At 40.6% G+C, this 20,996-nt stretch overlaps 1 protein-coding gene across 1 annotated transcript in view; it reads right to left on the reverse strand.

Moving 5' to 3' along the window:
* Nucleotides 1-229: 229 nt before the first annotated feature.
* The window catches only part of LOC142740666 (keratin, type II cytoskeletal 80-like), a 33,177-nt gene continuing 12,410 nt past the window's right edge, over nt 230-20,996 (reverse strand). The window contains exons 4-9 of the mRNA XM_075850078.1: nt 14,261-14,356; nt 13,820-13,984; nt 13,085-13,210; nt 4,352-4,572; nt 1,129-1,169; nt 230-595 (exon numbers count right to left, since the gene is read on the reverse strand). Of these exons, the coding sequence (XP_075706193.1) occupies nt 507-595; nt 1,129-1,169; nt 4,352-4,572; nt 13,085-13,210; nt 13,820-13,984; nt 14,261-14,356 (738 nt within the window). The 3' untranslated portion in view covers nt 230-506. The remainder of the gene's footprint in view (nt 596-1,128; nt 1,170-4,351; nt 4,573-13,084; nt 13,211-13,819; nt 13,985-14,260; nt 14,357-20,996) is intronic.

Raw genomic sequence — 20,996 nt, forward strand, 5'->3', positions numbered from 1 at the left:
TGTCCATGACCATATATCCTTGTAGGGAGTGGCGGCTGTCATCTTTCAGTTGTATGTTGTAAGGTGTTTGTTAGTTATTCACTTGATAAAATGACAATACCTGTACAGTATGGAGATTATTTCAACCTATTTCCATGTTGTTGCTATTTATCTTTGCATGTGTGACTAACATTTATTGACATCTGAAGACCATTCACTTCTATTATTAGTCAATCAATACGTATAACAGTGAAACAAATAACACATTTATTATTATGGGTAAAAATAAGAATTAGCTACAAAAATATTAAATAATTTGACAAGTGGTTTCGACAAATTGTGATGTGTACTTCTTATTTTTGACACTTTGATAGTTGGTTTGAAGACTGGTGCTTTACTATTAATTTCAATAAAGGCCCCACCACAATGTATTTCCACCTTAGCTAGCATGGCATCTAGCCGTGGTATGGCAGGTAGAGTAAGAGGTGGCAGAGACAGAGGAAGGTTTTCCATTATCTTGATGCCACTCAGTTATCTGACGTATTGCTCTTTACACTCCATGAACTACTGCTGGCCCGAGATCGTGAAGGCCTCTGGAAATCGTGTCTTCTCACTTCTGCAGGATAAAGAGAGACAACATAATTTATTTGTGCTGGTTGCGTGATTTTAAGGAAGAACTTCTTACTGTCGCTTGTAGACTGTTTTATGGGTGTTTGGCTGCCCTGTTCACACTGTACCTGTAATTCAGACCTGATATATAAGTGCACTGTATCATATATGTTTAGATTGCCATTGGAAAGTGCTAACCAATTATAATGGTGGAAGACTTAATTTTTACTAGGATTGAATACTTTAATGTTACAGATATTGATATAACAACCAAATACTGAAGATGCCAGACCTTGTGTTCTCAATACTACTTATTTGTCCCATCATCTCCTTTGTTCTCATTAACCTGTCCTGCTTTCCTGGGCGGGTACCTGGGTGGTCTTGAATGCCTATTGTGAACCAACTAAAAAATGTAGAATCCCCTAGGGTCCCATGTAGGGTGAATGCAAATGTTGGAAGGCTGGAATACACCGCAAGAAATTTCAATAGGTGTCGTATTTTCCTACATAAAACAGAATCATATTCTGATTGTGTTCTTACCAGTTTCACAGTGAAAATTCACAACAGGAGGTGACTTTAACCTGCAAAATAAATTATATGATAGAAAACTGAAAACAGTGAAATGACATATAAAAGAAGGAAATGGTAAGATTAGCTGAATCAATAAAATCCATGTTTTGTTCAGCCACCATAATCATGTTTAGTCAGCATAATCGTATATTTTCCATAGTGGTGTCCCAGTAAAACCAGAGCAAAAACTGCAGGATGAGGTCCCAACACTTATTACATGGAATACAAAATATCATGGAAGATTTCTAACACATTGTACTTATCAGTGATTTTATAGAAGGAATATCAGCCAATAAGTTTTGCTAAGTAGTTGTGATAATATGTGTGTATGTGATAATGTGTGTATTTGATAATATGTGTGCATACGATAATATGTGTGCATGCGATGATATGTGTGTATGTGATGATATGTGTGTATGTGATAATATGTGTGCATGTGATAATATGTGTGCATAGATAATATGTGTGCATGTGATGATATGTGTGCATGTGATAATATGTGTGCATGTGATGATATGTGTGCATGTGATGATATGTGTGCATGTCATAATATGTGTGTATGTGATAATATGTGTGCATGTGATAATATGTGTGCATGTGATAATATGTGTGCATGTGATAATATGTGTGCATGCGATAATATGTGTGCATGTGATGATATGTGTGCATGTGATAATATGTGTGCATGTGATAATATGTGTGCATGTGATAATATGTGTGCATGTGATGATATGTGTGCATGTGATAATATGTGTGCATGTGATGATATGTGTGCATGTGATAATATGTGTGTATGTGATAATATGTGTGCATGTGATAATATGTGTGCATGTGATAATATGTGTGCATGTGATAATATGTGTGCATGTGATAATATGTGTGCATGCAATAATATGTGTGCATGTGATGATATGTGTGTATGTGATAATGTGTGTATTTGATAATATGTGTGCATACGATAATATGTGTGCATGCGATGATATGTGTGTATGTGATGATATGTGTGTATGTGATAATATGTGTGCATGTGATAATATGTGTGCATGTGATGATATGTGTGCATGTGATAATATGTGTGTATGTGATAATATGTGTGCATGTGATAATATGTGTGCATGTGATAATATGTGTGCATGTGATAATATGTGTGCATGTGATAATATGTGTGCATGCAATAATATGTGTGCATGCGATGATATGTGTGTATGTGATAATGTGTGTATTTGATAATATGTGTGCATACGATAATATGTGTGCATGCGATGATATGTGTGTATGTGATGATATGTGTGTATGTGATAATATGTGTGCATGTGATAATATGTGTGCATGTGATGATATGTGTGCATGTGATAATATGTGTGTATGTGATAATATGTGTGCATGTGATAATATGTGTGCATGTGATAATATGTGTGCATGTGATAATATGTGTGCATGTGATAATATGTGTGCATGCAATAATATGTGTGCATGTGATGATATGTGTGTATGTGATAATATGTGTGCATGCGATAATATGTGTGTATGTGATGATATATGTGCATGTGATGATATGTGTGTATGTGATAATATGTGTGCATGTGATAATATGTGTGCATGTGATGATATGTGTGCATGCGATAATATGTGTGCATGTGATGATATGTGTGTATGTGATAATATGTGTGCATGCGATAATATGTGTGTATGTGATGATATGTGTGCATGTGATGATATGTGTGTATGTGATAATATGTGTGCATGTGATAATATGTGTGTATGTGATAATATGTGTGCATGTGATGATATGTGTGTATGTGATAATATGTGTGCATGTGATAATATGTGTGTATGTGATAATATGTGTGCATGCGATAATATGTGTGTATGTGATGATATATGTGCATGTGATAATGTGTGTATGTGATAATATGTGTGCATGTGATATCTGTGCATGTGATAATATGAGTGCATGTGATAATATGTGTGCATGTGATATGTGTGCATGTGATAATGTGTGTATGTGATAATATGTGTGCATGTGATATCTGTGCATGTGATAATATGAGTGCATGTGATAATATGTGTGCATGTGATAATATGTGTGCATGTGATAATATATGTGCATGTGATAATATGTGTGTATGTGATGATATATGTGCATGTGATAATGTGTGTATGTGATAATATGTGTGCATGTGATATCTGTGCATGTGATAATATGAGTGCATGTGATAATATGTGTGCATGTGATATCTGTGCATGTGATAATATGTGGCGATTGAAGTTGATCTATGATTATACACATAGAATTACATTGATTTGGACCACATTTGCAGGAAGGATATTGTCACATCATATTTCTAATAACTTAAGATGTGTGAATGATGCATCATGCAACTTGAACCTATCGCACTGGGCCACACACTTCGTGGTCTTAATGTTTCCATGTAAGTCAATACCTTTGCATTGTTTTTGCCTGCAAATAATTTTCCTCATTGTTGGATACTTGACACTTTTTAGCTCTGTCCAGTAGGGTACAGCTAAGATCAGCTATGGCTATGTTTGGCTGCATAGCCTAATAGTGGTGTAAGGTAGTCTTAAGAGTTATCCAGAACTTTAAAATTGATGGTGTATTCTTAGGATAGGACATCAATATTAGATCAGTGGGTTCCGACTCTCAGCACCCACTCCAATCAGCTGTTTGAAGGGGCCGCGGCGCTTGCATGAGCACTGCAGCCTCTTCATAGTTTACATGGATTTCATTTCTGTTCGTACTTGCACGCGTTGTTACTTTCTTAGCGGCAATACAAGGCATTACGGCACTGTCCCATTCAAGTGAGCGGATCAGTTCTGCAATACATTGCACAGCCACTACAGAAGTAATGGCGTGTGCAAGTATGAACAAAAAATTAAATCCATGTAAACAATAATGTGGCAGAAGCGCTCGTATGAGTACCCCAGCCCCTTCAATTAGCTGATCGGTGGAGGTGCCAAAAGTCCGGCCCTCATCGATCTAATATTGATGGCCTATACTAAGTATACTTTTACATTTTGTATAACCCCTTTAACAGCAAAACCAGATGTGACAATCTATAAAAGTAGCAGATGTAACATATCCCCTTTTTATTATCTATCAAACTTGTGATCACTTGTACCAGCTCTCTAGTAACTTGAGGTCATTCCAATATGGTAAATTAAAGAACCTCACCTGCTCTCCTCTCCTTCCAGCAATTTTTTATATGTAACAATCTCAATATCCAGGGCAAGTTTGAAATTCATCAGCTCCTGGTATTCTCGCAGCAGCCGGGCGACCTCATGTTTTGTTTTTTGCAGGGCTTCCTGTACTTCGACCAGCTTTCCATTGGCATCTTGGACAGAGGTACTACTGTTTGCCTTGGCCGATGACACTTGCTGCTCCAATTGTATGCACTGAAATGGCAATATTTCAAGTGTTTGGACATGAATATGGTAGAATCATCATAAAGGTAGAGCTCTCACATAAATATGGAAACATATGCCAAAGTTAGGGGAGATTCACACGAACGTTGCGTTTTTGCGCGCGCAAACAACGCAGCGTTTTGCGAGCGCAAAAACCATTTGACAGCTGCGTGTGTCATGCGTGTCTGATGCGCGGCTGCGTGATTTTCGCGCAGTCGGCATCATAGAGATGAGGCTTGTCAACGCCCGTCACTGTCCAAGGTGCTGAAAGAGCTAAATCTTTCAGCACCCTCGACAGTGAATGCCGAACACAACAGCGAAAAACCTGTAAAAAAAAAAGATAAAGTTCCTACTTACCGAGAACTTCCCGGCCGTTGCCTTGGTGACGCGTCCTTGGTGACGCGTCCTTGGTGACGCGCCTCTCTTGACATCGGGCCCCACCTCCCTGGATGACGCAGCAGTCCAAGTGACCGCTGCAGCCTGTGATTGGCTGCAGCCTGTGCTTGGCCTGTGATTGGCTGGAGCTGTCACTTGAACTGAAGTGTCATCCCGGGAGGTCGGACTGCAGGAAGGAGACAGGAGTAATCGGTAAGTTAGAACTTCGTTTTTTTTTTACAGGTTAATGTATTTTGGGATCGCAAGTCACTGTCCATGGTGCTGAAACAGTTTAACTCTTTCAGCACCATGGACAGTGACTATCTCCTGACGTCGCGTACCGATAATTTTTTTGCCGGGATCGGCCAAAACGAGTTTGGCCGAACCCGGTGAAGTTCGGTACGCTTGTCCGGCTTCGCTCATCGCAAAGACACTCCGTTTGGATGTTCGGAAACAGAAAAGCACGTGGTGCTTTTCGGTTTTCATTCATCCTTTTCACTGCTGTTGCGCGAATCACGCTCGTCCCACGGAAGTGCTTCCGTGTGGTGCGCGTGATTTTCACGCACCCATTGACTTCAATGGGTGCGTGATGCGCGAAATACGCAGAGTTATTGAACCTGTCGCGCATTTTGCGCAGCAGACAAACGCTGCGCAAAAAGCACGGACTGTCTGTACTGCCCCATAGACTTGTATTGGTCCATGCGTGCCCCGTGAAAACCACGCGGCCCGCACGGACCGAATACACGCTCGTGTGAATCCCCCCTTAGAATTTTAGTTAATCTCTTGAAATTATTCATCCAATTAGCTCAGTAATGTCATAAAACTTTTTCCATAATAAATCATTTTCCAGGTGTTATATTTTCTTCTGCAGCTGTTTTGATCACCCTTTCATAAAATCCACACACCCTATGAAACATTCAGAGCTATTGAAAAATTGCCACAGCCACATACCATTTATTTACATCAATGAATAAGAATTTTCTTGTCGAGTTGTATAGCAATATACAATGTGCACCCGCACCTTTCCCCCTCCAATCTCTTAAATGCTAGAAGCTAAGATAAAATCTATAGTGGGGTGACTAAGTTACTGTTGTATTAAAGGGGTTGTCCCAGAATCCAAAAATGTCACCTATCCACAGTATAGGTGATCATTTTCTGATCGCTAGGGGCCCCACCGCTGAAATTAAATGGAGCAGCGGTCGAGCAGGCGCACTGCCGCTCCATTCAAAGCCTATGGGAATGACAGAAAAAGCCAAATACAGCACACCGTTGTTCCAGTCATTCTTATAGATATTGAATGGAGCGGCTGGTGCATGCTCGACCACCGCTCCATTGAAGCACCTCTTCACAGTGGTAGATGCAGTAAGGAGGATCTGGGTGTACAGGACCCCCATTTTCACGATCTGTGGGGGTCCCAGTGGTGAGAACCCCAGCGATCAGAAAATTATCATCTCTCCTGTGTATAGGTGATCATTTTTATTCTGAGACAACCCCTTTAATTTCTTTATATATTTAAAATAAGTTCTGTTAATAATGAATTGATTATTATTGATAGGTAAAAAGAAGGTGACTAAATAAACAAGAACTGCTATGTCCTTGTCAACATATACTCGTATTGCCCTATCAGAGACAACCACTTTCATATTGAAAGCTTCGCAGCAATTTTCCAGGGGGAAGCCTTCTCTGGCCGGACATTTCTCTTGCTTGTCAGCAACAGTCTATTATATTCCAAGTTTTGCTTTTATGGGGAAATCCATCCAAATCAGATTCTCTGACATGCCATAGCCACACATTAGAGCAATATAGTCCAAGATCTTGGACCATCACCAATTTTCAGACCAAAAGGACTGCAATAGTCTTTAGAGCTCCCATTTCTCTTTGGCACAACTCAGAAATTTCTGTTATTGGAAATTTGGGACACCACATTCTTACGAGAGCAGTGTGTAGAAGGCTGTACAAAGGCACATGAAGTCTCTGTGTTCCATGTACTGCAGTATGGTGATCCATACTGCGCTGTATTATGGGTTTGTTCTTCCCTAGAAGCAAAGCATGTAGGCGAGAATAGCTCTGAAAATTTTTATTTTTGTCTTATACAGAATTCAACAGAAAAAATGCCTCTATGAAATCGGAGGCATAGGTAGGTACAGTAGGGCTCTATAGAAGTCTATGGGTGCTGTATTATGGTTCCATATAACTGCAAGGTTGTACAGAACAGTAATACGGCCATTAGTTCTTTGTTTAGAATAATGTGTCAGAAATTCCTAAAGATGAAAATCTCTAAACAGTGCAGAATAGGTTTAGGAGATAAATAGTTGTGGAAATAAATGGAGGACTGAGGTCTTGGAGTCCACCTGTGACCCTCTGACCTGCTTTGGGTGGATTTGCCCTTTGTGGTTCTAAAGGTGATTTTACATTGACAGATATTGCCCGTGTTGACCACTTTTAAAACAAGCGCCGATCAACAATACAGCTTGTCGTTCGGAGCTTGTTACTTAGGGCCTGTTCACATTAGCGTTGGCTTTCTGTTTCGGGGTTCCGTCTGAGGTTTCCGTCGAGTGAACCCCGCAACGGAAAGTCAAACTGAAACCACAACTTCTGTTTCCGTCACCATTGATATCAATGGTGACGGAAACATTGCTAATGGTTTCCGCTCGTCACCATTCCGGCAGGTTTCCGTTTTTCAGACGGAATCAATAGCGCTGTCGACTCTGCTATTGATTTCGTCATTAAAACGGAAAGCTGCCGGAATGGTGACGAGCGGAAACCATTAGCAATGTTTCCTTCACTATTGATATCAATGATGACGGAAACGGAAGCTGTGGTTTCAGTTTCACTTTCCGTTGCGGGGTTCACTCGATGGAAACCTCAGACGGAACTCCGGAACGGAAAGCAAACGGTGATGTGAACAGGCCCTTAGTACTGCGATCGCATGTCTCCTTTCTCATTTGCGTCACGTCGGCAGCACATCTCCCTGTTTACACAGAAAGATGTGCTGCCAACTAGCAACAATTTTTTTAGCTGCATAAAAGATGCGATCAGTCGATGAATTAGCATTTAATGCTATTATAAAAGAGCATACAAAATAAATTAGTTTTATCGCTTTTAACTTACTCTTTTAAAACCCAATAGAAACTGAAAATTGTTCTCTGTGTCCTACCTAATAGTAATATCTAGTGGTGTTTGACTTATTTCCACCTTAGCTCCAGGAATTTTATGGGTAATAGCCATGAGCACCACAGTAAACCTCCTAATGCTGGGATCTCTTGTCGTTCATTGTTTATATAGTAGAGTAAAGCGATAGTTCTGTGTTTGCATTAAGTAAATATTTCCAAAGTTTCACAGATCATTTCCATGACTACAGTCACTATAAATGTAAATGTGTTTTGGGGGAAGGGAACTGTATCTGTGACTGACACTAAATAAGGCATTATTAGCTAGCACTGTTCTGCGATCATTGTCTCTGGTACTGTATGGAGGGGATCATTGTGGCTGGTACTGTATGGAGGGTCATTGTGGCTGGTACTGTATGGAGGGTCATTGTGGTTGGTACTGTATGGGGGGATCATTGTGGCTGGTACTGTATGGGGGGGGGGAGGTCATTGTGGCTGGTACTGTTTGGGGGACATTGTTATTGTTCTGCCACTGCATGGGGGGGGGTGATTGGAGACTTGTGGCTGCCACTGTATGGGGGGTCATTGTGGCTGGTACTGTATGGGGGGGTCATTGTGGCTGGTACTGTAAGGTGGGGGATTATTGTGGCTGGTACTGTATGGAGGGTCATTGTGGTTGGTACTGTATGGGGGGATCATTGTGGCTGGTACTGTATGGGGGGGGTCATTGTGGCTGGTACTGTTTGGGGGACATTGTTATTGTTCTGCCACTGCATGGGGGGGGGTGATTGGAGACTTGTGGCTGCCACTGTATGGGGGGGGGGGTCATTGTGGCTGGTACTGTATGGGGGGGTCATTGTGGCTGGTACTGTAAGGTGGGGGATTATTGTGGCTGGTACTGTATGGGGGCATCATTGTGGCTGGTACTGTATGGGGGGATCATTGTGGCTGGTACTTTATGGAGGGTCATTTGGGCTAGTACTGTATTTAGGGTCATTGTGGCTGGTACTGTATGGGGGGGGATCATTGTGGCTGGTACTGTATGGGGGATCATTGTGGCTGGTACTGTATGGGGGGATCATTGTGGCTGGTACTGTATGGAGGGTCATTGTGGCTGGTACTGTATGGAGGGTCATTGTGGCTGGTACTGTTTGGGGGACATTGTTATTGCTCTGCCACTGCATGGGGGAGGGTAATTGGAGACTTGTGGCTGCCACTGTATGGGTGGTCATTGTGGCTGGTACTGTTTGGGGGACATAGTGACCGAATTTATTGTGGGGCATTGTCACTGGCACTATGAGGAAATTTGTGGCTGGCACTTTTTTGCAGCTTGGATGATGCTGTGGCTGGCAATGTGTGAAGAGGCAATATGGCTGGCACTGTAATACACACCTCAGCGGCAGCACACCACGGTTTTGAAGACGGAGAAAGTAAATCACATTTATCAGTCAGGGATTGACATGACGGTTCTGCAGTAGCTATTAAGAATATTAGAATTCATCTCCGAGTTCCGTAAGCCGTACACAAGCACCTGGCACCTGGTAGCGTTATACATTTATATGATCTCTCTACTCGTTGGTGACTTCTAGTATACCTAGAATTTACAGTAGGGGGCAGTTTGTGATACTCTACACTGAAGCCCCACTGTGCACCACTGGAAGAGGTGACAGGTCAGGAGACAAACAAGGGGAGATCATCAGTGGATTTTCTGAACGAAGGGAGAAGATGGAAAAAACAGCATGAATTTGTATTGAAAAAATTAAAAAAAAGCCCATGCTGCAAAGGGGTTTTAGGGGAAACCCATTGATGGCCTATTCTTAGGGTGGACCCCTGGGTACCTCCGAACAACAGAATAAAGGCACTGCGGTGATGCAGTGAGTTCTGTGGCCCCTTTAATGTTTATTCTGGCCCAATGGCGCATCTGAATGTGTGGCTGTGACTGGTACTGAAACGTACCCTCAGGCAAGTGAATGAGACTGAGCTGCATAACCATGTACCCATGTTCCACGGACCCGGGGGGATCTGAGGGTCGGACCTTGAGGGTATGTTCACACGATTAACCAAAAACGGCTGAAAATACAGAGCTGTTTTCAAGTGAAAACAGCTCCTGATTTTCAGACTTTTTTTTAGCAAGTCGCGTTTTTCGCTGCGTTTTTTACGGCTCCAAAAACGGCTCCAAAAACGGCTCCAAAAAAAGTCTCCAAAAACGGCTCAAGAAGTGCCATGCACTTCTTTTATGCAGGTTTTTTTTTACCCGGCCGTTTTGAAAATTACAATGTTCTGTTCCCACGAGCCTTTATTTTACGCTTCGCTGTCAAAAAACGGAGCGTAAAAAGACGCTCCGTAAAAAGAAGTAGCATGTCACTTCTTGAGGCATTTTTTGGAGCTGATTTTCCATTGAACACTATGAAAAACGCCTCAAAAAACGTCTGAAAAGAAGCCTCAAAAGAAGCTCCAAATTTCATTCTCCGCTTCAAAAACGCCTGAAAATCAGAGGCTGTTTTTTCTGAAATCAGCTCTGTAATTTTCAGACGTTTTTTGTTAATCGTGTGACCATACCCTTACTAATCACACATCGTTAGACTATTCTAAGCATAGGCCGTCAATGTGTTTTCTGGGAAAACCAATGTAATTTAAATACAGTATTCCTAAGGCTGGGTTCACACGACCTATTTTCAGGCGTAAACTAGGCGTATTATGCCTCGTTTTACGTCTGAAAATAGGGCTACAATACGTCGGCAAACATCTGCCCATTCATTTGAATGGGTTTGCCGACGTACTGTGCAGACGACCTGTCATTTACGCGTCGTCGTTTGACAGCTGTCAAACTACGACGCGTAAATTGACTGCATCGGCAAAGAAGTGCAGGACACTTCTTTGCAACGTAATTTGAGCCGTTCTTCATTGAAGTCAATGAAGAGCAGCTCAAGATTAAAGACGCCTCGCATAATACGAGGAGGAGCTTTTACGTCTGAAACGAGGCAGCTGTTTTCTCCTGAAAACAGTCTGTCTTTTCAGACGTAAAAGCCTCTCATCGTGTGCACATACCCTAACACATATTTATGTGAGATATTGAGATTACACATATTCATTACAGGTACATATACAATATACAGTAGACACCAAGCAGGTCATTTAGGAGTCTGAACTAAGTATGTGTAAAGTGCATCCGCATTGTGTAGTATATATTTACTTATAACTGATGGTTAGTTTTAGAAATAAGAGGTAATAAATAAAGATAATTGATGTCTTTCTTAGTGTACTTGAGCACTGGCTCTCGAATCTGTATATCATATTTGAGTAAAGATAATTCCAGCAGTAAATCATATCACTGATTGTTGGTAACAGTTCACCAGGTATTTATGGCAGACAGCAGCTATATCATTACATCGTAGGGTGTCCACCATGATTGTGATGGTTGTTAAAATGTTGTTGACCTAAAGGTTGAAGAAGGTTCAAAGAATCTTCAAAGAAAGAGAGGTAACTGTGTTAATATATTGAATTACTTATCTGTGGTGATCCTGAATTACAGCCTGTATTATAGTCCAGAGATTATACTCCAACAGTTCAGTTCCTATAATAGTCCCTGCAAATTTATACTATGGAGCTGCATGTCGTCTGTGCCCTTCCATTTGATGCTCTGTTGAGTGCCGCATGTGGGAGATATTGCTTCTATTCATGAACACTTCGGTAATAGGCATTCGATGGAGCATTCCACATTTTTTTTAATGTAAAATTCATACGGAATCCAACAGAGAAAAAACCTCTGCATGAAATCGTAGGCATATGTATGAACAGTAAGGTTTAATATACCTCTATGGGTTCCCTATTATGGCTCGGTACGTGCGAAGCAACTCTAAAGCAACCTCTGTGCAGATGTGAAACCAGTAACAAATGCTGCTAGCATTCAGCTCTGAAGCCAGCAGGATTCTTGGATATGTTCACACAGTATGCGGCATATCCGTCCTAGAACCCGCAGGGAATCCGGCCCAAAAACTGCACTAAATTATGGTGAGAATTTTCAGCCAGAATATCCGCTACGTAAACAGTGCTGAAAAAAGCCAATACTTACCTCCTGGGAGTTGTCATAGCGTCCTGCCCCTCTGTACTCTGTGCAGGCCGGCCTCCTGTGATGATGCTGCAGCCCATATGACTGTTGCAGCCTGTGATTGGCTGCAGCAGTCACATGGGATCATACCAGGTGAAATAATAGATAACAGAGGGACTCGTTGCTATTACAACGCCCAGGGGGTAAGTATTGTCTTTTTTTTATTAATTTTAAACCCAAAAATAATTTTTCTTTTATCTGCTTAGTTAGAGGCTGGTCTGACAAAAGTTTGCTATGGTGCCCAGTCTTTCCTAGTTATGCCCCTGGAGGTGAACATAAACACCATTAAATAATATTATAACTTTATGGCTTTATCATAAACATTCACTGTCATAGATAATGTAGATAATGATCATCAGTGCTGTGCGAGAAATGGAAGCAGTAATTTTACTGTCCATTGACAGAATAAAGGTTGTTGTAAATGTCAGACTGTAGTCTGCTTACATAATGGCAAGTGCAGTAAATTAAAAAATTGCACCAGTTTTTTTTTGTATCATTTTTCCATGCATAAAATTGCATTCAATTTATAAAACATTTTTTAAAACGGAACGTGCCAAAACTTCTCCACATTTGTTCTACCGTACTTCTCTGAACACAAGGCTCCAATTCAGTGAAAAAAGGTTTATTCACCCATACGTCAGTGCAACGTTTCAGCCCACATGGGCCTTTCTCAAGCATGGTCTGAAACGTTGCCCTGACGTATGGGTGAATAAAACTTTTTTCGCTGAATTGGAGTCTTGTGTAGTGCTGCCCATTCATTTGGAAATAAAAAAGAAAAATATATATATGTGGGACTGGAATCTGAGATCCATATATTGCCAGTTTTACCATTATTTTAAACTGTACATGATGTTCTTTGTCCTGTCTCACAATCCTGGTGTCCATGTGTCTTACCACATAAAATAAATACCTGGTTCTGAATGCTAAGAACATCCGACCTCAGCCTCTGGATTTTCTTGTTGAGCTGTGTGATCTGACTGCGACTGTTCTCCAGTTCTGTCTCATAACGTCCAGCTTGCTGTACCCCTTGCTGTAACTATAAAAGACATTACAATTTTCTCTCTGATGTCCAATTTTGCTAAAGATATACATGTCTCTGTAACTCAAAGTTAGGAAAACAATTTATGGAAAACATTGCACATCTCACTTTTATATTTTATTATAACTACAACCTGACATGTATACTAGCGCTCTGCTCTGGGATTCTGGCTCTGGGGTGAAATGAAGATTTTTTTTACCATTATGTAAGAGAGTGTTGTTTGGTACAGCACTGATATGTTGCAGGTTTATCGTTCGCTCTCACTGATCTAATGAGAGCAGTAAAATGGCAACGGAGATTGTTTATAGCTGGGTGTAGTAGGCGTGATGAGTCCCTGCTGCCGGCGCATTGCATGCTGGGACACAAGCGGTGCATGCCGGGAACTGTATGACCGAAAGAGCAAGACAACGAACACACAGAGGTAAACAAAACAAACCTCTCAATGTAAACAAAAGGGAATAATGTTAAATTAAAAAATATAAATGTAGATAACGATATTCAGGGGGCATTAATAGATAAATTGAAAAGCGTTGCAGTGATTAAAAAAAAGTACTGGAAAACCCCTTTAATTACTATAAGATTTATTTGCCAATGTGTAACAAGTACCTTACTCCTTGAGAGCGCTTGCGCCTCTTCCCGGCTCCGAGCTGCTATGCTCTCATACCGATCCTTTACCTCCTGCACCACACTATCCAGGTTTAGTGGACAGGCATTGGACATATTGAGAAGCACTGAAATATCCCCAGACTCTTCCATTACCTCTTTTAGTTCCTTTGAAAACAAGCCAAGTATCAGAGCCTTATAGTTGATGGATGAAACCAATGCACACAATGTCTTGTAACTTACTTATAGTACGAAGTAGAATAGAAAAATGTTCTACCCAAAAATCATAGCTCAAATAGTTCATATTTTTAGGTCAATGTTAATGTGGTTTGAAATGAGACTTGAAGTATACATGAACCATTCATTCGTTCATATATATGCTCATCTACATATTAACACTTTACATACCATGGCCTATTGACAGAAAGGAGCCCAATAACTCACCTGTTCATAAATTGACTTCATAAGTTCAGTTATCCCTTTTAGCTCCTGGAGTTTTGCTTCAAGTTCAGTTCGGTCTAAGCTACAAGTGTCCACATCCTATAGAAAGAAGAGGGTCATTTATGTGCATAAATATGACAGTACTATTTTATTGAATCAAGATAATATGCATTAACCCATTCATATATATTTTAAAGGTGAGCTCACAAAGAGTTAAGTCAGAGCTGTACCTAGACTTTTCTCCACCTAGGGAAAGATTTATTGTGCCCTCTCCCACTTACGCGCACACCTAGTGAGTAGTCCACTTTCAGCAAATTTATTTTATTTTTTGTATAATGGAAAGATATACAATGTTCCAATATACTTTCTTTATTAATTCCTCATAATTTATTGAATTTCTGATTGTTGTTATTCAATAGGAACATTCATTGTTTACTTCCAGTGTATAACATTCTGTCCATGGTCATGTGATGGACACACGTGCTGGGATAGTTAGAAAACACAGCTCTAAGGCATCATTTACACTAGCGTAATAGACGCGCGTGCTTTTCACGCGTGTCGTACGCACCTATATTACTCTATGGGGCAGAGCAGACAGTCCGTGGGTTTTGCGCAGCGTGAGTGTGCTGCGTAAAACTCACAACATGTTCTATATTTCAGCATTTTTCGCGCATCACGCACCCATTGAAGTCAATGGGGGCGTGAAAACCACGCAGGTCGCACAGAAGTACTTCCGTGCGAATTGCATGATTCGCACAACAGCTGTCAAACTCTGAATGTAAACAGAAAAGCACTACGTGCTTTTCTGTTTACAAACATCCAAACGGAGTGTCATAATGATGGCGGCTGCGCGAAAATCACGCTGCCGCGCATCATACACTGATGATACACGCAGCTGTTAAGTGCATTTTGCGCACGCTCGTGTAAATCAGGCCTAATACACATACTGGAACGACCCCAGCACCTGTGTGTCCATCACATGACCATGGACAGAATTTTATCCACTAGAAGTAAACTATGAATGTTCCTACAGAATAACAACAAGCAGACATATGGAAAACTGTGAGGAATTAATACACAAAGTATATTGGAAAATTTTATAAATTATCATTATAAAAAAAAATAACATTCATTTGCTGAAACAGGACAACCCCTTTAAAATGACTACAATCTCGATTGACAGTGAGGCCACTTTCACACGGCAGAATTTTGTTCGGTATTTTGCTTCAGTATTTGTAAGCGAAAATCAGGAGTGGGTCCAAAACATGGAAGAGGTGCAAATATTTCCATTATACTTTTTCTCAGTTTATGTTTCACTCCTGGCTGTAGCTTCCAAATACTGTCCAAAATACTGGAATGGGAAAGAGGCCTAACAAATAAATAGCGCTGCTATATCGCACACCTATACAGTACGCTATACTATACACATAAATAGTCCCACTATACTAGACCGCACAAAAAATTGATACCCCAAACAAAACTCTAAAATTAGTTAAGAACCCAGACCCTCTAAATTAATTTCGGACCCATAGACCAGTCCCCCTAAATATGGTATATTCAGATCCCCTATATTAATATTTGATTACAGATCAGACCCCTTTATTAATATCAGACCCTAGACCAAACCCCCTAAATATATTCAGACCACAGACCTCCTATATCCATTTCAGATACCTTAACTTAATTCAGACCCCAGATCAGACAAATAAAAAATATTCAGACCCCAGATCAGACAAATAAAAAATATTCAGACCCCAGATCAGACTGCAAACTTATCTTTCTCGCTCCTGGCGCGTGTTTAGTTCTGACGCCATCCAACGACAGGATTTTGTGTGCACTGCTGCACTTTACGTCCAGACACTGGATGGCATCAGGACCCAGCACAGATGCCCCGTGAGCGAGGAGGGTCATTATACAGTCTGCTATCTATTGGATTATTCCAATAGATAACATCCAATGTTTTAATTGTTACTTCAAATGTGTAGTGGGCCCATGCTGCTCCGCCTCCACTTTCTGTACCACTCGTAGCCCTATTTCCTAGCTATGCCCCTGGTTATATGACATGTGCTTCCAAATCTTCATAAATATTCTCTACCTAACTACCTACTTTAAATAGTATTCAATAGGAAATTATTATTTATGGGAACTCATATTTCCATCCATACAATGTGGGAGATTTTGGTTTTCTTTCTTCACCAAACTAGTGCATAGGAAAATTGGAGCGGTTGCTCATGGTAACCAATCAGATTTAGCCTCTACTTTTTTCAGAGGCACTTTTTTCAATGAAAGCTGGAACCTTATTGGTAGGTGTGAATATTTGCTCCACTTTTCCTTTGAACCAGTTTAAATTAATGTATTTATTTATTTCCCATTTCATATATAGCACCAACATATTCACATCAGTTCCTGTCCCCAATGGGGCTCACAATCTTGTTTCCCCATATCAGACTTACAACTAACAGGAAGCCAATTAACCTATTGGTATTGTTTTGTGTGGGGATAAAACACACACAAAATGGGGAGAACATACAAACTCCATGCAGATAGCGTCCTTGGCCAAATACGAACTCGGTACTACAGCGCTGCGAGGCAACAGTGCTAACCACTTAAGGCCCTATAACACCGGCCGATAATCGTTGATCGTCGCTCGTTTGTTCCTGTCACAAGGAGCTATGTATGGAGATGAGCGGTCGTTACTCCGATTGCTCATCCCCGTACGTTATTATCATGTCGGCAGCGCGTCTCCCTGTTTACACAGGGAGATGTGCGGCTGACAACGATAATATTTAACTTTTTTAAAACAATACGATCAGCAGATGTTTGCTCGTTCATCTGCTGATCGCTGCCCTGGTTACACAGGGCAATTATCGGCGACGAGCATTATATGAACGCTTGTCTGCCTGATAATCACCCAGTGTAAAACCACCTTAAGCCACCATGCTGCCCACAATAACGCTTACACATTGGCAGAACCATTGACTTTGGGAAACTGGGACAGGTGCATATTATTAACAAAAAGAAAAAAATAGATTTCACTCTGGGGCTTCAATACAATTTTAATGTTTAACATATTATTTTTTATGCATATTGTCCTTTTAATAGTAAGCTCGGCATCTGTGGTCGCTGGTAATTGAAGTATTTCATATACAAACTAGATGTATGATGATAGCGCTACTACAGTTCTCATACCGTCATTTTCTGACTTGCAACTGACTTAAAGAGGATCTGTCACTAGTTTAGTAATGCCCTATCTCCTAGCTGATCTGATAGGCGATGTCACACTGATAATACTAGTGAAAATTGTGTCCCAAAAAGTTGATTTTTTTAAAAGTTATGAGCTTTTTTTAAAATATACAAATGAGCATATACTAGACAAGTGGGAGGTAACACCAGCGTTTCTCCTGAGGTGGAGCCTCCTCACAGCCTCTGATGCTGTCCTATCAGCATGAAGCTGCTTGAGGCCTTATTCACACGGACGTGTCCGTTTTGCACGCACAAAAAACGCTGCGTTTTGCGCGCTCAAAAGGTCCGTGTGTTCAGCATATGGTGAGTGGCTGCGTAATTTCTGCGCAGCCGGCATCATGATGACACTCTGGTTTTATGTTTACAAACAGAAAAGCACGTGGTGCTTTTCTGTTTTCATTCATTGTTTTTACTACTGTTTACTACTGTTTACTACTCATTCATTGTTTTTACTACTGTTTACTACTCTTTTAGACAGTGCTGATCCTTTGTTAGGGTATGTTCACACGGCAGCCTCCATTACGGCTGAAATTACGGAGCTGTTTTCAGGAGAAAACAGCTCCGGAATTTCAGACTTAATGGCATGTGCAGGCGGTTTTCGCAGCGTCCATTACGGACGTAATTGGAGCTGTTTTTCCATGGAGTCAATGGAAAACGGCTCCAATTACGTCTCAAGAAGTGACTTGCCGTCGGCACATTACATCGTAAAACCCATTTAAATGAATGGGCAGATGTGTGCCGACGCTTTGGAGCCGCATTTTCGGACGTAATTTGAGGCTAAAACGCCCGAATTACGTCCGTAAATAGGATGTGTGAACCCAGCCTTATGGTTATGAAGCTTAGGCATCAGCTACAACCTAGTACAGGACAGTAGGGGATCTACACAGCAGCTCCTTCAGGTGAAACTTTGGGGCGAAGTAGAGCTCCAAATGTCTAATTAAAAATGGCAAAAAGTCTTTACTTGTTAAGACTTCAAGGTCATTTGGTTGAGACTAAAATTTTGGGTGTAATTACACATCCGCAACAGATCCAAGAAGTACAAAGTCATTTATTCCAGCTCGTATGCCGCACTGTCAAGCTTCTTAGCCTTCATCAGTACAAGATATTTATTGAGATACATTTTTATCTTTGTAGTGATTGTCTAGTGTAAGGCCGGATTCACACGAGCGTGTCGAGTCCGTGATAAACGGTCCGCAGGTCGGCCGCATTTCCCGGACCGAACACAGTGCCGGGAGCCGGGCTCCTAGCATCATCGTTATCTATGACGCTAGGAGTCCCTGCCTCTCTGCGGAACTACTGTCCCATACTGAAAATATGATTACAGTACGGGACAGCTTTCCTGCAGCGAGGCAGGGACTCCTAGTGTCATAGATAACGATGACGATAAGAACCCAGCTCCCTGCAGTGTGTTCAGTCCGGGAAATACTGCCGACATACGGACGTATATCCCGGACTGAACACGCTCATGTGAATCCGGCCTTACACAGTTATTTGTCTTCCCTTTCATTGTTCATTAAAGAGGCTCTGTCACCAGATTATAAGTGCTCTATCTCCCACATAATCTGATCGGCGCTGTAATGTAGATAACAGTGGTTTTTATTTTGAAAAACTATCAAACTTGACCAAGTTATAAACAATTTTAGATTTATGCTAATTAGTTTCTTAATAGATCAGTGACCAATCAGACCAATCAGCGTCATACACTTCTCATTGTTACTGTGTGATTGTGCAGTGAAAGAAGCTGGGCGTGTATGACGCTGATTGGTCACTGATTGGTCAGCGTCATACACTTCTTCACAACGCCCACTTGGTAAAAAGTAAAAACACGCCCAGTTGTCCATTAAGAAAGGAATTAGCATAAATCTAAAATTGTTTATAACTTAGTTAAAAATGATCGTTTTTCAAAATAAAAACCACTGCTGTTATCTACATTACAGCGCCGATCAGATTATGTAGGAGATAGGGCACTTATAATCTGGTGACAGAGCCTCTTTAATTAAGGTTGAGCACAGGTCACATTCCCTATTCCAGGGCAAGGAATGATACAAATTATACTTGTGAAATCATCCACACTTCAATGACTATACACTACTGAACATGTATTCTACACTATCATTTATTTCTAAACTGAAAACCAGAATATTTATCAGTCATAGCAAATTAGAACGTCTCAGGCACATATAGAAATAATGAAATGTAACATTGTTTCTATATGGTCGTCCACCTGAAACGTTCTAATTTGTAGGTTATTACACTATACATTATTTGATTCATCTTACAATATGTTGAAGTATGTAAGTATGTATGCTTTTATGACATTATACATGACTATTGACCTTTACTGTGTGTTTTAGGTCTTTTGGTGGTACAATTGGTGACTTTCAGTGTATGGACTATGTCATCTTATGCCCATTTAATTGATTCATTTAACTGATTGTGATTTTGTATACATTTTCTGACATTTGATATATTAATACATTGAATTTTCACATTTATAAACCTTGCATTACGATTAGTTTTTTTGGTTTGTAATGAAAGACACATCTTTGTTGCTTCCTCTTTGTGGCATGATGCCAACATTCCTGGTTTCACTGTCTATCACCTACCATCTGTAGGCCAGTTACTCAAAGGACAGGCTCATCAGTTAGCAGTGACTGGTAGAACAGGTCTTTCCCTAATGTTCGCTACTTTACTAGATGATGATTATAATAATAGTAGCCATACTGTATAAATTATTATTTTTATCTCTGCTTGATCATTTCAAAAGTTTCTAAATTTACTGCTCCATGGTTGACTTCCTTGTATACATGCTTGGTGGTCAGTAATTACTTTATTTTTAAGACATTTTATAATATTTTTCTTCTACACTTCTTATCTGCACATAATAAACTCCTTTCCACCGTAATATATTGCTCTTTGGTTATAGCTACCATATATTTTTTCCTACATTTTTGAATGCTGGAGCTCATGTTTTCTTCACCCCAAAATAGTCCACTAGGGTGATGTGATCTATGGCAAGCCCTCTTTGAATTGAAAAAGATCACCCAACCTATTTTATATCCCTCCATGCCATAAGGCCCCACAAGGGTCAGGGATAATGGCCATTCTTGTTGTAACTGATGGTGACAAGTCTATGCTCTGGCGTGTGACTAGGCTGCCGTCCAAACATCCCCAGAGCTCAACAGTTCATATTTATCTCCCTATGAACACGCAGAAGAAACACAAAAACGAGATAGTTAATGATAAGTGTCATCCAACTCAAAGGATAAGGACAAGAAGGCCCGGGAAAAAAAAAAGAAGTGTGTTCCTTTAAAAGAGTAAATGTGAAGTGCATGTGATATTCCTTCAATCAGTAGGATCCTATCCCTAGGGATGTAGGGTGCACTTCTGCACCTCAGGTTTTCAAATTACCCGATAAATTGCAACCATATGCCGGGAAGTACAAAGTTGTGTGCAAGTCATCATTGTATAATGCAAGAAGACGCCCTTCTATCTG

This window comes from Rhinoderma darwinii, chromosome 2, assembly GCF_050947455.1.
Source record: "Rhinoderma darwinii isolate aRhiDar2 chromosome 2, aRhiDar2.hap1, whole genome shotgun sequence".
NCBI lineage: Eukaryota > Metazoa > Chordata > Amphibia > Anura > Rhinodermatidae > Rhinoderma > Rhinoderma darwinii.